Source organism: Astyanax mexicanus, chromosome 8 (assembly GCF_023375975.1).
Source record: "Astyanax mexicanus isolate ESR-SI-001 chromosome 8, AstMex3_surface, whole genome shotgun sequence".
NCBI classification, from domain to species: domain Eukaryota; kingdom Metazoa; phylum Chordata; class Actinopteri; order Characiformes; family Acestrorhamphidae; genus Astyanax; species Astyanax mexicanus.
In genome coordinates, this window is record NC_064415.1 from 58257895 (window position 1) to 58273194 (window position 15300).

General features: G+C 38.3%; 1 protein-coding gene across 4 annotated transcripts; it reads right to left on the reverse strand.

Moving 5' to 3' along the window:
- Positions 1 to 283: 283 nt before the first annotated feature.
- Positions 284 to 14869, reverse strand: LOC103047078 (interferon-induced protein 44-like). Of its 4 annotated transcripts, none has more exons than XM_022677757.2 (8): positions 14734 to 14859; positions 12497 to 13009; positions 3278 to 3332; positions 2918 to 3113; positions 2537 to 2686; positions 2236 to 2407; positions 1657 to 1757; positions 284 to 1579 (listed from the first exon to the last, which is right to left on the reverse strand). In XM_022677757.2, the coding sequence occupies exons 2-8, from the start codon at positions 12978 to 12980 to the stop codon at positions 1403 to 1405; spliced, it is 1335 nt and encodes a 444-aa protein (XP_022533478.2). In that variant the 5' UTR covers positions 12981 to 13009; positions 14734 to 14859; the 3' UTR covers positions 284 to 1402. The 4 variants fall into 4 exon arrangements, with proteins under 4 accessions (XP_022533478.2, XP_049337991.1, XP_049337992.1 ...); XM_049482034.1 differs by lacking the exons at positions 12497 to 13009; positions 14734 to 14859 and adding exons at positions 3422 to 3934; positions 6089 to 6162; XM_049482036.1 differs by lacking the exons at positions 284 to 1579; positions 1657 to 1757; positions 2236 to 2407; ... (1 more) ...; positions 2918 to 3113; positions 3278 to 3332 and adding exons at positions 8576 to 9688; positions 9779 to 9879; positions 10503 to 10674; ... (1 more) ...; positions 12003 to 12198; positions 12346 to 12397 and having other exon boundaries at positions 14734 to 14869.
- Between the last annotated feature and the right edge of the window lie 431 nt (positions 14870 to 15300).

Genomic DNA, 15300 nt, shown 5'->3' on the forward strand with positions numbered 1-15300 from the left:
TAATAAGATAGTGTCAATTAATTTTATTAATTAATTTAATCAATTAAAGTTGAGTTTAAAAGTTGTAAAAGTAAAAGTTGTATCATTAAAGAGAAAAAAGTTTTAATAGAAGGAACATTTGTTTTGGTTACCTGTATAATATACCTGTATAAGTCTCACAAAACACATTTTTTAAACACAGATTTAATCTTGCAAGACCTTGTGGCATGAGACCACACCCATATTAAATGCATGTATTTAATTTGGAATTAAATAAAACAAAAGAAGCAAGTGCACTTAAAAGTTCATAATCTTTTTTTTTTTAATTCGCTAAAAACTCAAGACCCTTTTTCAGACACTTTATGGACTTGAATCTTGGACTTACAGTCAGACGATCCAATCATACTTACAAAAGAGAATCTAGACAAACCCTAAAATAACCCTAAATATAATATAACCTCAAAATAAAACATAACCCTAAGCATTATGATAAACAGCTCTAAGCTAATTCTTAACCAAACCATAAACTTAACCTTAACCCCTAACTCCTAACTTAACCTAAATATGTACTTTAAACCCTCAAACCCCTTTACACCAGAGGAATATAGAGACAAATGAAAAGAGAACCCATATGAAGAAGAAAGCATCAAAAGCATCATAAAAAGTTATTGAAATTGATATGACAGATTTTTTAGAATTCCACTGTATAGATGAAGCACTGCTCTTTTTTATCAGAGCATCCATGGATGTAGTTTATTGGTAGGTAGGGCTGGACAATACTGATATTTATCATGATAATTATCAGTATATAGATTTTGGCTACACTGTCCAGCACTATTTAAGTTTAGAGCACCTAACTTAAATAGCTTCACCCTAGACACCACAGACTAGGGCTGGTAACATGTCAATTAAAGTGGTGTAAATAAGTGTTGCCCCTTCATGATTTCTTATTTTTTTGCATGTTTGCCACTCGTAAATGTTTCGGATCATCAAACAAATTTAAATAATATACAAAGACAGTCTTTCTCTTATATCGGAGTCATGAATGCTGACCTAAGGGAAGTGAAGCCTGAAGGTCTTTTGGATGTTGTTTTGGGGTCTTTCGTGACCTCTTGGATGAGTCGTCAATGAGCTTTTGGGGTGATTTTAGTTGGACAAACATGCAAAAAAATACCACTGTAAGTGGTTTTCTCTAATTGTAAAGTTGGAAATTGTTGATATTTCCATAGCTTTTTAACTGGAGATCTGATTGAGTTACCCCTCATGTCCTGCAGATGAAGGTAAGTTAAAATTGGGCCGATTTAAATTTGAATTGGAAGCACAATGCACCACCACCCTGTCTTTTACGTAAACAGGTCTTCAGGCTTTTTATTGATCATTACCATTCATCACCACTAGCTCTAGATAATCTGCAGCCTGGCTTCTATTCCTCCTCCTGAGAAAAATCCTCAAAAAAACCCTCAGTGGTTCTGAGTATCTGAACGAATGCGTTAAGGAGCAGGATGTCCGTTTGAGGATCCAGATCCACGTCTTGGCTGTAGTTCTTCACTGGAATCACATTAGAGAGAGGGACTCCCAGGTTTGCACTCACCTCCTGCATCTGAAGAAAAGAAAACTTCAACTTTAGATAGATTTTAAAGGAAGCTGCACCACCCACGTCTCCAGCTAAAATCTCACCATTTTGTGGATGTAATTGCTTTGATAGAGATTCTTCAGGTCGGATGCCACAGAAGGGCAAGCCTCATCCACCTTGGTCATTAGAAAAATCTGTGGGATACCTGAAGAACAGATAAAACAGAACATTATACACACAATTTTGCTTTTTCTTCTTTTTTTTGCAGATGGTTTTCCTTCATTTCTCCTAATTTTTTCAGAAGACTGAAAAAGAGAATAAAAAGTAAAACTGCACATAGAGCATGAGGGAGGACTACCAACAGGAACCAAGGCTAAAAAGGTCTAAAAAAAGGCTAGAAAGGCTAAAAAGACATGTCATCACCTTTATCGGAAAAAAACCCTGGAGGAGTGCGGTAAAAAATGCGTGGTCAGCAACAATCGATCGCAGAAATCGATCATCAAAGTATGTTGATCATTTAATTATTCTTACAAGCCTATCTAAGACTAAGAAGAGAAAGAACAGCTGAAAACTGAAAATCTCCCAAAAGGCACGTGCGAGAACCACAAAGAGGAAGAACCATTAAGACTCAAAACAGAAACCTTTCTCCTATAAATAGACAAATGTGGAAAACCGTTAATTACCCAGTTGGTTGGTTTTCCTACGAAATGCAGCCAACTTCTCCAAAACCTTTTCCGAGAGGAGCTTGACGTTGCAGGTGTCGATCACGTACACCACGGTGTGGATCTTGTCCTTCAGCTCGGGCTCTTTGCAGAAGGAAGGAGATTGTGTTTGTAGAGGCATCGCTGGGTTAAACTGTGCAGAAGATGTACAGAAGATACAAGAAATTTATTTAAGGGTTATTCGTACAGACAGCTACCAGTCAGTGTTTCCAACGGTTTCATCCATTCATTACCTGCATCTATCAAATGTAATGAGCCCCACCTGATACTTGTTCTGAATGTGGCCTTTCAGAATGCTCACGAAGTCATCGATATCCAGTCCAGCGTTTATACCCTCTTCCAATCCCATCGTATCGCATAGAGTAAAGGGCAAAACCTTCCCACCACCGGTCTTAATGGAGTAGGCACGGAACTACAAAAAAATGAAAGTAGAATCATTGTAAACATTGTCTTGTCTTGGATTAATCCTCTGTTAGGTAACTGGGACTATGCTAGGACTCTATGTAATATTGGAACATCTGCTCATGCATTGCCTCTCCTAAATTTAAAGGTTTTTGTGGTTAATGAGTCTCTACTCTCCAGGGAAAGCCTTCTAGCCTACTAGAGTACTAGAGTATATAGTATAGTAGAGTATATAGTGTACCTGTGTGGTCAGACTGGTGCCTGCATAGCCCATGTTGGCTTGGTTGGACACGTATCCCTTGAAGACAGAGTTGATGGAGTTGTAGAAGCTGGACTTCCCAGCGCCAACAGGTCCAACCAGCAGAATACGAGCTTTCTTCACAGAGCTTACGCCGTGCTTCCATTCTGTGATCATGTCCATCAGACCTTTTTTCTTCCTGCAGAAATATAAAACATGAGATTTTTTTCTTTGGTGGATAAACAGACCTTCAGTATCCTCCAAAATTAAGACTCTTCTTGGGGTTGAATGAGAATCAATGAGGCTAGCTTGTACGGTCTGGCAATATCAGCTATGAAACTTTGCATGAGCGATTTTACTTACTCAATATCCCACTGGATGTTTCTCCAAGGCTTCTCCATGAGGGCTTCAGCACCTGCTGGAAAACAGTCAGACATAAGAAGAATGTCCATAGAATATCCAGGGATCAGTGTAAATAAAGCAATCTCTAAAGGTTAGGAGTCTCACCCTCCACTCTGTAGACCTCAAACTCCGTCAGCTGCAGGTTATTGCCATGTATCTCCACTGGATTGAAGTTGTAGGTTCCTGGATTGCTGTAAACTGTGGCTGTATTGTTATATAAAAACAGCAGGGATACAAAATTTGGACCAGTTTTTGCATCAATGAAGGAACGCTGGGCTTCTGTGCTGACCACACGCAGAGGTTTTTTCTTCATCTCTCGCTCGTTGAAGCTGAACACGAAGGCTTTGTCATCTGCGATATTCTGGCCTGTCTGGGCGTAGTATTTGCTGGTGTACGCTCCAAAGATAAACCAAGAGTTGTTGTAGGCTACCGTAACGGTCGGCCCCTGCCAATCGCAGCGCCTGTGGAAGGCGTCCGCCGTGTAGCCGTGAACACTGGCCTTGAACAGCAGGCTGAGTCTGGAGCAGTTCAGTAAGAAGCAGAGCTGCTTCTCCTGCTGTCTGGACAGTCGGGATGTAACCGTACTCATGTTGATCTGAAGGAGGAGTGATGACAGACCTTAAAAAGAAGAAACACATCTGTCTAAACAATCTGACTGTTTCACAAGATGAACTGGTCACCTTAATAAGTCCCCTTAATAGTAAACTAAAATAGCTGCACCCACAGGGAATCAGTTGACAGGAATGATGCTTGCATGGACAGGCTTTACCTACCTTACTGTACCTAAATGATTACGTTCAGCTGGTCCATTGCATATGCTTTTCAATCTGACACTGCAGTGGTTTGGTAGCATCTTTTGCAAGCAAAATAAAGTTGTAAAGCAATTTGAGAGGGGTCACATTATAGGGCAAGGGTCTGATCAAGGAACAGGTAAGAAGACTCAAAACACAGTAAGGGTTTACTCTTGTTGAATGGTGCTGGAGCACGGTTCTGCCCCCTCACACTATGTTTAAACAATCCGTGCCCGAGCAAGCTTACGTCATTACTCACTGCTCCGTGGGCTTGCCGGCGTTGTAACGAATTCAGCACCCCCGCCATGCAAAGCACCCTCTCTTGGTAGTGCGTACGCACCATCTTCTTGACAATCCACTTTAGCTTACTTAGAAATACGCTCCAAAAGTCACAGTTACACATTACACATTTCCTGCTGGTGGTGCTGAATTCGGCACAACACTGTCATGTTCGTATACAGAAATGTTGCATCCCTGACAACATCTTGTTCCGTGTTTGGGCACGGATTGCACTTACACTGCATGCATACTGTGCTCGAGTCTAAGTAAACCAAGCCTTTACCCACCTCTTCAAGTGGGTCAAAAACGATTCGTTCCACCGGGCCCGAGAACGATTCGGAGCGATCACACTTGGCAATTGAGCCATGTTTTTTGGGGGCTCGAATCCTGGCCAACATTTTACCACCTGAGCACACTACCTCAGGGAAATATGCCCCAACTTAGAGACAAGGAAAGGACCGGTAGAATAAAGCTAGCAGTTCTCGTTGGCCCACTGACTTCAAATGCAATCTCTGAAGCTGAAGAACAGGGGCACAGTGTTCAGAACTGTGGTCCATTGGAACTAGCCTGGGCTTTTTCGAGTGAGGGCGGCCATGCTCCTCCATGGCTATTCTCTCAAGAAGAGAATCTTCATAGATTGTTTATTTCACAGTAACACACAATTGATGCTCACTGTGAAGCAGGTTGCAATATAAATATAATTTTAAATGATGGAGATTTTTGTGAGTAATACTCTCTCTACCATTTTAAAAATCAGTCTTTAATTTGCACTAAGAATCAGCAGAGTTCTTAAAAGAAATGTTAGTGGTTGCAAAGCAAAAAATGATAAAAGAAAATGTTTAAATACAGATTACATTCAAACTAATACAGATAAGATAGACAGTCAAATTTATAGATATTTAGAAAGATAGACTGACACAGACAAACAGATAGAAATAAGAAGAAACAAGTTTTTACATTGTGCTTGAGTTGTTGATCCCTGAAGAATGAGTAGATGAGGTATAGCGAGATAAAAAGAACAGATAAATTGATTTGCAGATGTTAATATTGTGTAATTACTATGGTAATATTACTACATTTTAGATATTATAACATGTTATTGCTATTGTGTTATTACTGGGTTACATCAATTGTAATGGCAATCTGGAAATACAATTGTGTATTGCAGTGTTATTTCTGTTGTGTTATTGCATGTTTATTTATATTGTGTATTTACCATGTTATAACTGTAATACAATATTTACAAAAAAGTCATCACTTCACTGTTACAACGTTTTTACTGTTATTATGATATTAATGTTACTCCAAAACTACATGCTATTACTATTATTAGTATTGTTTACTTACTATATTATTACAATATTATTTTGCAGTGTTAATTTTTTAGTATTATTGTTTGATTACAGATCTATTTCTATTGCTACTTTCATGCTATTGCTGTTATTAATACTGTTATTATAGTGTTATTACAAAGAAAGAGAAAATAAATTTAGATTTTACATTGAGTTAGTGATTCTGGAAGATTAAAAGGAAGATTATTTAGTTTTATTTTATATTATTTATATTTAATTCAAATAATTTTAATTCTACTTATTGTTAGCAATGTTCTGTAACTTCAGTTATTTCAGGATAACTGAAGAAGTCCAAGGATAAAGGTGATAAATCTCATACCAAATCATAATTAAAGCAGAAGATCTCTTACCTGAATTAAGGAACAGCGTTCTCAAAGTGAGCACAGAAAAATGCACGCACGTTATTTATAGTTTTCCACAAAAATGAAACAGAAACCTCTCTTTTTTAAACAACATGCTGCAGGCAAAAATTGGGAATTTCCTTTATTGAACAATGTACCAGTCTGTAGATCTGGCCACACCTAATGTTTCCATGAGTCTGCTCTGTTTCTGTTTCCCTTTTCCCTCACATTAATAGTTATTAGGATTAACAGTTTTGTACAGTTATTTTGACCAAATCTGTGTTTATATATATATATATATATATATATATATATATATATATATATATATATATATATATATATACTCACTGTCCATTTATCTGCTCCAATCATCATTAATCAGGACACTGAGGCTGCGTTCACATTACAAGCCACTTTGCTCAAATTCGATTTTTTGCTCAGATCAGATTTGTGTATCTTGTCGGTTCACATTCACTGTAAATGTAAGTGATCTGTATCTGTGTGTAGTGTGAACACAGAATCTGTTCCTGAATCGTCTCACATGCTGCACATTGATACCTGTATAAACGCCTCCTTCTTCACCAACAACAAAAACCCTCATATTAGAGAGAGGAGAGACTCGTAGCTTTATAAAGGGAAATGGATGAGTTAGCAGCTCATATGTGGAGCATCTTTTGCTGGAGTGGAGAAACAGTAAACAGCTGCTCTGAAGTTCATGCTCAGCTCCAGGAGATGAAAAAAGGACAGGTGGTTTGCTTTTGCTGTTTTTTTTGCAGTTATAGCTGCACAGCTGCACCAAGAGATGCAGTGTGGGTACGAGAGAGAGAGAGAAGCACGTAGCGCTAATGCTAATGTGTAAAAGCAAAAAGAAAAAAAAGCATGAATTTAGATTTGACTGTTGTCCACTTTCATGTAGCATGTACGTGGATCAGATATGTATCTTGATTTAGGACCACATGTTAAAGTGAATCAAATCTGATTTAACAAAAAAATCGGATTTGGCACATTCACACAGGTATGAAAAAAAATCAGATCTGAGCCACATTGAGCAAAAATAAATCAGATTTGAGTCAGTTAAGCCTGGTAATGTGAATGTAGAGGCTTCTAATTTTTTTTTAAAACAAGTTTTTCACCCAAATATTATAAAAAAATGATATAATTTTAGAAGTTCAGACTCCTTTCACTTCAATTCACCACCATTCTAAACAGTTCTCTCTTGGGAAGTTTCTCTATGATGTAAAGATGTTAAATATTATTGGATTTCCCCTTTAATGTTGCACAGAGGTGTGATATTGTTATGATAACACTGGTAGAAAGAGTTTTAGTGATGAAATGATTTGATTTTATCTAACCCTTCTGTAGAAATGCACTACCTGTCGGTTTGATTGATGGAAATGAATGTATCTATAGTGTGTGTTTGTGTAACACTAGAGACTTATTAAATCCTGCTTTTTACCTCTGTAAACTTTGGCGATGTGTAAAAAATACTGATATACTGTTTTTTTTTTTATCTTTATGATAAATGGGACGGGATGTGATCACACTGCCACACCTCCATACTGTCAGTCCTCGTAGCATCGACAATGAAAACGAGAATAGCTGTAAGTTTACCACTTCCTTAATCTAATAAAAAGCATTTTATCATGAGTCTTGTAATGCTGTGCCGTGTGATATCTCGTACACTGTGCCCAGAATGTCTGAGAAAAATGTCTAATTGACAAAAGGTTCTTTTAAAATATAATTTCTGCTAGAATCGCCATCTTCTGCATTCGTTTTCAGCTTTCTTTGGGTTCTTGAAATCTTAAAATATTTAAGGTGATGTATACAAAAATTACAAAAATAAAAAAGCAAAGGAAAATGTAGCAAAACTAATTGGACAGCTCTTTCATTGTTTCTTCTAAAATCAAGGGTATTAAAAATAGTTTATACTTATACTGATTTATATTTACTATATTTTTCACACTATAAGGTGCACTTAAAATCCTAATTTTTCCAAAAATCGATAGTGCACCATGTAATCCGGTGCTCCTTATGTATGAGTTCTACCAGTCAGGTATTAAGGAGCAGTAAAGCCACTCCGCTGTTAGCATTAGCCACTAACCACTATTTCCCCGGTCAGATATGACGAGTATTATCGGCCTGTAGTCTGCTGCTAACCCCGGCTAGCACTGCTGGAGCAGCATTAGAATTCAAAGGTAAGTTAGCCGTTCAAAGGTGAGTTTTAGCGGTTAGCCACTAATGCTAATGCTCACTTAATCCCTTGTTTTTTGATGCCATCAGTTATTTACAAAATGTTAAGTTCAGTTTTAGAGCTTTTTCTTTTTCTTTTTATTTGTTTTATTTTCTGACAAAGATTTTGCAGTGACTGAACATAACATGATAACTATATAGAGAAAAGCATGTAAAGAGCAAACACTAATCCTGAACTGTGAGAGAGTTTAAAAATGTGTTTTTTGGTCATGAAAAAGAACATTCGAAGCATGGAACAGAAAACATATTTAACAGTTTTATTGCATTTTCTATGTTTAACATGCAACGATTTAGAGATGCACCTTGAGATGCATGTAGCCACATACAGCAGATAGGTCATTAAATCCTAAAGCATTCTACATACTGTTAATCTTTTACTGTCAGACGGCATCAGTGGTTGTAGTTTCTAGTTTCTTGAGGCAAAGTTTAGTTTACAAAATGCCTGTACAGACTGGTGACAAATGAAAATGTCTCACTGAGGTGCTGGGTCATTAACAGAGCTTTTGGATGCCCTGCACTGATTGGAAGGATGTTCTGTTGTTCTATTGGGTAAAAGCACTGTCCATAACATCAATACCACCATACGTTTTTATCTGATGACCATGAAGCGCACTATTATCCTAAAAATGACCACTCCCAATAGCAATGAAATTCCTTATGTAGAGAAACATTTCTATTTCTCACATCCTCAGAGAGTTCTTTGCCATGAAGTGCCATGTTACATATCCAGTGGTCAGTATGAGAAAATTTAACCCAAAAAAAACAAATTTAACAGCTCTGCTCCCCATTAACATTTGAGGCCTTGTAATAATAGTGAGTCATATGACATCGGTGAAAATAGAGGGAAAATAGATAATTGGGCACAATGGCTAGGTACTCTCAAATTTTGTTCCCATTGGTTCAGACGTTAATGGCTAAGTGTTGAGTTATGTTGAGGGCACATCAAATTTACCCTGTTATAATGTAGCGGTACACTGTCTAGTTTACACTGTAATAAAGTGTCATCATGCAAAATAAGGTGGATCGTATAAAGTTAAGGATAAAGTCGGATTGATTTGAAGTGTACGCACAAAGCCCCGCCCACCAGCCATTTCCTTTCATTTGTCACCAGTCTATAGGCCTTTTAACATTATCATTACCAACCAAGTCTACCCTTTACAACAACCTGCAGTCAGACTTCTAATCATCCTCCTGGTAAAGATCATCGAAGTAACTCTCAGTGGTTCTGAGCATCTGAATAACTGCATTCAGGAGCAGGATGTCTGTTTTAGGATCCAGTTCCAGCTCTTCGCTGTAGTTCTTCACTGGAATCACAGCAGAGAGAGAGACTCCCAGATTCACACTCACCTCCTGAACCTGCAAAAAGAGATAGACAGGTTTTGAGCATCTTTACAGCAACCTGAACCATTCTGTTCCAAGCCCTTCTATCAACATCTAAAATCTCACCATTTTGTAGATATAATGGCTTTGGTAGACACTCCTCAGATCTGATGCCACAGCAGAACAAGCCTCATCCACTTTTGTCAACAGTACAAGCTGTGGGATACCTGAAAAAACAACAAAAGAGAATATTATACACACCGACGAACTTCTCTTAACAACTATCCAGACGGGATTAGTTTCTCATGGGGTCCTGGGGTAATATCCTCTGTGATTTTATTCCCGTCCAGAACGATCATGTACATGTTTTTATTTCTCAGACGTCGTCTGATAAACAAATTACAGGCTGAATTATCTACTGTTTTTCTCTGAACTCCGTGCTCCTCCGGTAATTTTAGTCCCGTCCGGACGCACATCTCTGAGTTTCGTCTCCTCGCCTTTAATAAAATAGATATTTGTCCACTGCCGCGCACCGTAATTACATTTTGTGCACGAGCGTTTCCACAGAGATCCACGTTAAAAAACACAACAGCGAGTGGAAATGGAGGAGCTACTGAACGCTGTGATGATGTCATGTGACCGAGAAAAAAAGCGTAAAAACTCACTGGTCCTCCTGTTTTTTCAATTGCAGTCCGGATGCAGGAGTTTTATCACGTTTTACTGAGAAAACTAATCCCATCCAGATAGGGCTTTAGAGTATAGTAAAAAAAAACACTGAAAGGAAACAAGACTTGCAGGGAAAACCACCATAAAAAAGATAGAATGAGAGAAATGTTTGAGTGTTAATTACCCAGTTGGTTGGTTTTCCTACGGAAAGCAGCCAACTTCTCCATCATTTTGTCAGAGAGGAGCTTGACTTTACAGGTGTCGATCACGTACACCACGGTGTGGATCTTATCCTTCAGCTCCGGCTCTTTGCAGAATGCAGGAGATTCTGTTTGCAGAGGCATCGATGGGTTGAACTGTGGAGAAGGTACACGAGACTTGTTGTTCATATTGACAGCTACCAGCCTGCAGTTTCATTCATTCATGTTTCAACAGTTTCATTCATTCATGTCCTGGGACTTTTAAAACAGAGAAAAAATGATTAATCTCATGGGACAGCATTGTTCGCTAACCTTACTTGTGTGTACAGAACCATTGTGTCCATTTGGTAGGCTGGTTTAAAGGCATGGGAATCCGCTGATGTTGGGCAGTAGGTAGCAATGTGTGAGGCAAGGACGCAAGGATGATAGCTGGCATGCTAGCCATGGTAACAACTGTTGGACAAGACCAGCAGTAATGTGGAACGAGGGCTATACCAGTAGTGGTGTTGGATGAGACTGGTAGATGGCATAAAAACATAGAGTTCTGTGTTTGAATGTAGTTAATATGATCTGCTTTACAATAAATCAGGGCAGGAGTGAGACTAGACACTTTCAACTACAGAAATGGAAAGAGAAACCCTAACCATTATTACAGATATACAGCAGCACAAAACAGTATGGCTCCACTTGAACCAGCAGTGAAAAAGTCTAGTCCGTCAATCAATCAATCCATCCATCCATCCATCCATCCATCATTAACTGCTTATCTGAGATCGAGTTGTCCCAACCTGTCCTTTCCCTGGCTACTTTGACCAACTGTGACTGGAGAATCTCTAGGCACTCCCAGACCAAAGTGGAGAAATAATCTCTCCAACTAGTCCTTGATCTGGATGTGCTAGGAACACCTCCCTAGGAAGGTGCCCTGGTGGCATTCTTATCAGATGCCGAATCATCTCAACTGGTGCTTCTACTCTGAGTCAATCACGGTTTGATGACTAAAGGAGACCCCAGCCATTCTTCTGTATTCTTGGTTTCATTCTTTCAGTCGCAACCCATCACTCATGAACATAGGTGAGAGTCAGAACGAAGATCAATCAATAGATTAATAGCTTAGCCAATCTCATGCTTAATTGTTCCATAGTTTGGACAAAGAATCATGTATGTTTAAATAATGGAACATACATGGAATAATGGAAGTGTGCATTTATCAGATTTGATGATACCGACCTGATACTTGTCTTGAACGTGGCCTTTCAGAATGCTTGCGAAGTCATCGATATCCAGTCCAGCGTTTAATCCTTCTTCCAATCCCATAGTATCACACAGAGTCAAAGGCAGAAACTTCCCACCGCCGGTCTTTATGGAGTAGGCACGGAACTACAAAACAATTAAAACATAATCATTGTAAACTCTAGGTAACTGGGACTGTTCTCGGACTCTGGGTTTATTGTTCACTGATCACTGCCTAAGTTTGAGCTTGGTACCTGTGTGGTCAGACTGGTGCCTGCACAGCCTGTGTTGGCTTGGTTGGACACGTATCCCTTGAAGACAGAGTTGATGGAGTTGAAGAAGCTGGACTTCCCAACTCCAACAGGTCCAACCAGCAGAATACGAGCTTTCTTCACAGAGCTCATTCCGTGCTTCCAGCCTGTGATCATGTCCATCAGACCTTTTTTCTTCCTGCGGAAATACAGCAGGACATGAGATTTCTTCATTGGTGAGTAAACCTTTAGTAACTTTAGTATTCCAGATCAAGACTTGGACTCTGCATCTAATAAATGCATTCAGCTACTTTACAGTGCATTGACTGCCAACAAAGATACTTACTCAAAATCCCAATGGATGTTTCTCCAAGGCTTCTCCATGAGGGATCCAGCACCTGCAAGAAACGGTTACCAATAACAAGAATGGCTCTTATCTATGGATCAGTGTAAATAGAGCAATATCTAAAGGTTTGAATCGGGATTTACAGTCTCACCCTCCACTCTGTAGACCTCAAACTCCGTCAGCTGCAGGTCATTGCCGTGCATCTCCACGGGGTCAAAATTGTAGGTTCCTGGATTGCTGTAAACTGTGGCTGTATTGTTATGTAAAAACAACAGGGATACAAAATTTGGACCAGTATTTGCATCAACGAAGGAACGCTGGGCTTCTGTGCTGACCACACGCAGAGGTTTTTTCTTCATCTCTCGCTCGTTGAAGCTGAACACGAAGGCTTTGTCATCTGCGATATTCTGGCCTGTCTGGGCGTAGTCTTTGCTGGTGTACGCTCCAAAGATAAAATAAGAGTTGTTGTAGGCTACTGTAACGGTCGGCCCCTGCCGATCGCAGCGCCTGTGGAAGGCGTCCGCGGTGTAGCCGTGAACACTGGCCTTGAACAGCAGGCTGAGTCTGGAGCAGTTCAGTAAGAAGCAGAGCTGCTTCTCCTGCTGTCTGGACAGTCGGGATGTAACCGTACTCATGTTGATCTGAAGGTCGAGCGACGACAAACCTTAAAAAGAAGAAACACACCAGTCGAAACTCTACATGAGCCTGTGTTCTTTATGTTTACATAGGAAAACAAGAAAAATACAGGCAAGCCTATTTTTGCCTGAACACAATTTGTGCATTGAATCGGCAATGGCTTATCACCAGTATGAATTCTCTTTATTGTATCTGCCAAGTCCTGCTGGAAAATGAAATCCGCATCTCCTTAACTGTTAAAAGTCAGCAAAGGGAAGCATTAAGTGCTGTAAGCTCTGGCTTTGGACTTTGAACATATATGAAACAACATTAGCCAATTTAATTAATGATTAATTAATTAAAGTTACCTCTCGTCACAGAAGATTCATGAAAAAGAAAAAGACCAGTGTGCATTAAACTGCCTCTTCTATGCCTTAAACTTTTCTGGGTACCACTTTAAAATAAGACTACCTTTATAAAGGGTTTATAAATGGTTTACAATTAGTTTATTAATAGTTACTAATTAGGTTGTAAATGCTTCAAAAATCATTAATAATCAGTTATAACACATACGTAGAAAGGGCAACAATGACCTGTTGTTTGACAAATAGTGAACCCACAGCCATCTATACTGTTGCCCTTTCTATGTATGTGTTATAACTGATTACAACCTAATTATCAACCATTAATAAACTCATTTTAAACCATTTATAAACCCTTTATAAAGGTAGTCTTATTTTAAAGTGGTACCATTTTCTGTGCCATACGATGGAATGGATTTATGGGAAAAGGCTTTAGGAAAATAAATATAAATCTCAGTAAACATTAATTTGATATGAATGTTTTGCGTCTGTCTGCTTTGTAAACTAACATTAGAATTTAGCTGCTTCAGTGGTGCTGTCTCACCACATAAAATCATCAGTGTTTTTTGCAGAACATCGTAAACAATCATTTTCTTGTGTGGGCTATTTGTCCTTTTATAGATACTGCTTTTGTAGCAAATCTTGATTATAATCACCTGTTGACATCTCCTAAACGCCCACCACTCACACCCCCACCAACCCCCCCAAAACCCAGCTCTGGAAACCCCCCAAAAACTGAAGCTCTGGAAACCCCTCAGTATCTAGCTAAATATTAGTATAAAATAAAAACAAATATTTACAATATAAATATTAGTATATTTATAGTAGCTGAAAACATCCATTAGAAGGTGTGTCCACACACTTTGGACATATAGTGTAATGTTTTGTACCTACTTTTACATGTTCTCTACACTCACACTATATAAAAGAGTATATACACTCATCTATCACAATTAAAATAGCTCTTGGCCCAGAAATTAACTGAAAATGTATATTTCAGAATATTTATACTTAAAACTGAATGAAATCTGTTAATTAACAGTACAAACGACAGAATTTCTCAACTAATCAGTAATTGACACTAGTTTAGTCACAATTGCATTTTTTTCTGCCTAACATCTCCATTTATTATTGTTTACAACATTCTTAAGCCTTAAAATGTAAAAATGTTTAATAATATCATAACTAGTGTCAATTAATAAATAGCCAAGACATTATTTTACCATGTAACAATGTTTATTAATGATGTAAATACTGTTTTTTGATGTACCCTTATTGAAAAGTGGTACCAATAAAACAAAAAAACAAGCCAAACAAAACAATCACAGACTTCCTTAGTGGTAGATTTTTATAAATACTGTTAGATTATTATTAAAATAGCGGTTATTAAAGCAGGAGAACACAGTCGTACCTGAAGAACAGAGCTGCTTTGTCTAGAAGAGCACGGAAGGATGCAGGACGTCCCGTTTCCTTTCAGCAAAAATGAAACTACTGTTCATCGTGCCCTGTTTCCTGCCAGAGAGGGGGCTGAATTACCTGTAGCACCAGCCTGCTGATAGACCTTGAACCACAGATACAGAGTTTCCAAGGACAGATAACAAATGAAAACAGAACAATGTAACCCTTTTATCTCCTTAACTCAGAACACTTTTATTTCTCATAAAATATTAATGGAACAAACTGACTCACTCCTGGGTGAGTATCAATACACTGCGCGTTTCGTCTTTGTCTGCAGCATAGTTGTTAAAATTTCATATAAACGTTGTGTAACAGTACATTTAATATTCAATATTTACTCTGAATAAACACTTTATTACATATTTATTACATATATAGAGGGAGTTCATCATCAGAATCTTCATTTTAAAGTGCATTATTTTTTTTACACTTTATACTCTTTTCTGTCCACACTGTCATGGTAAAATATCGACTGTAATTAAAATAATTTTAGGGAAAAAAATATATATATTTAAAACAG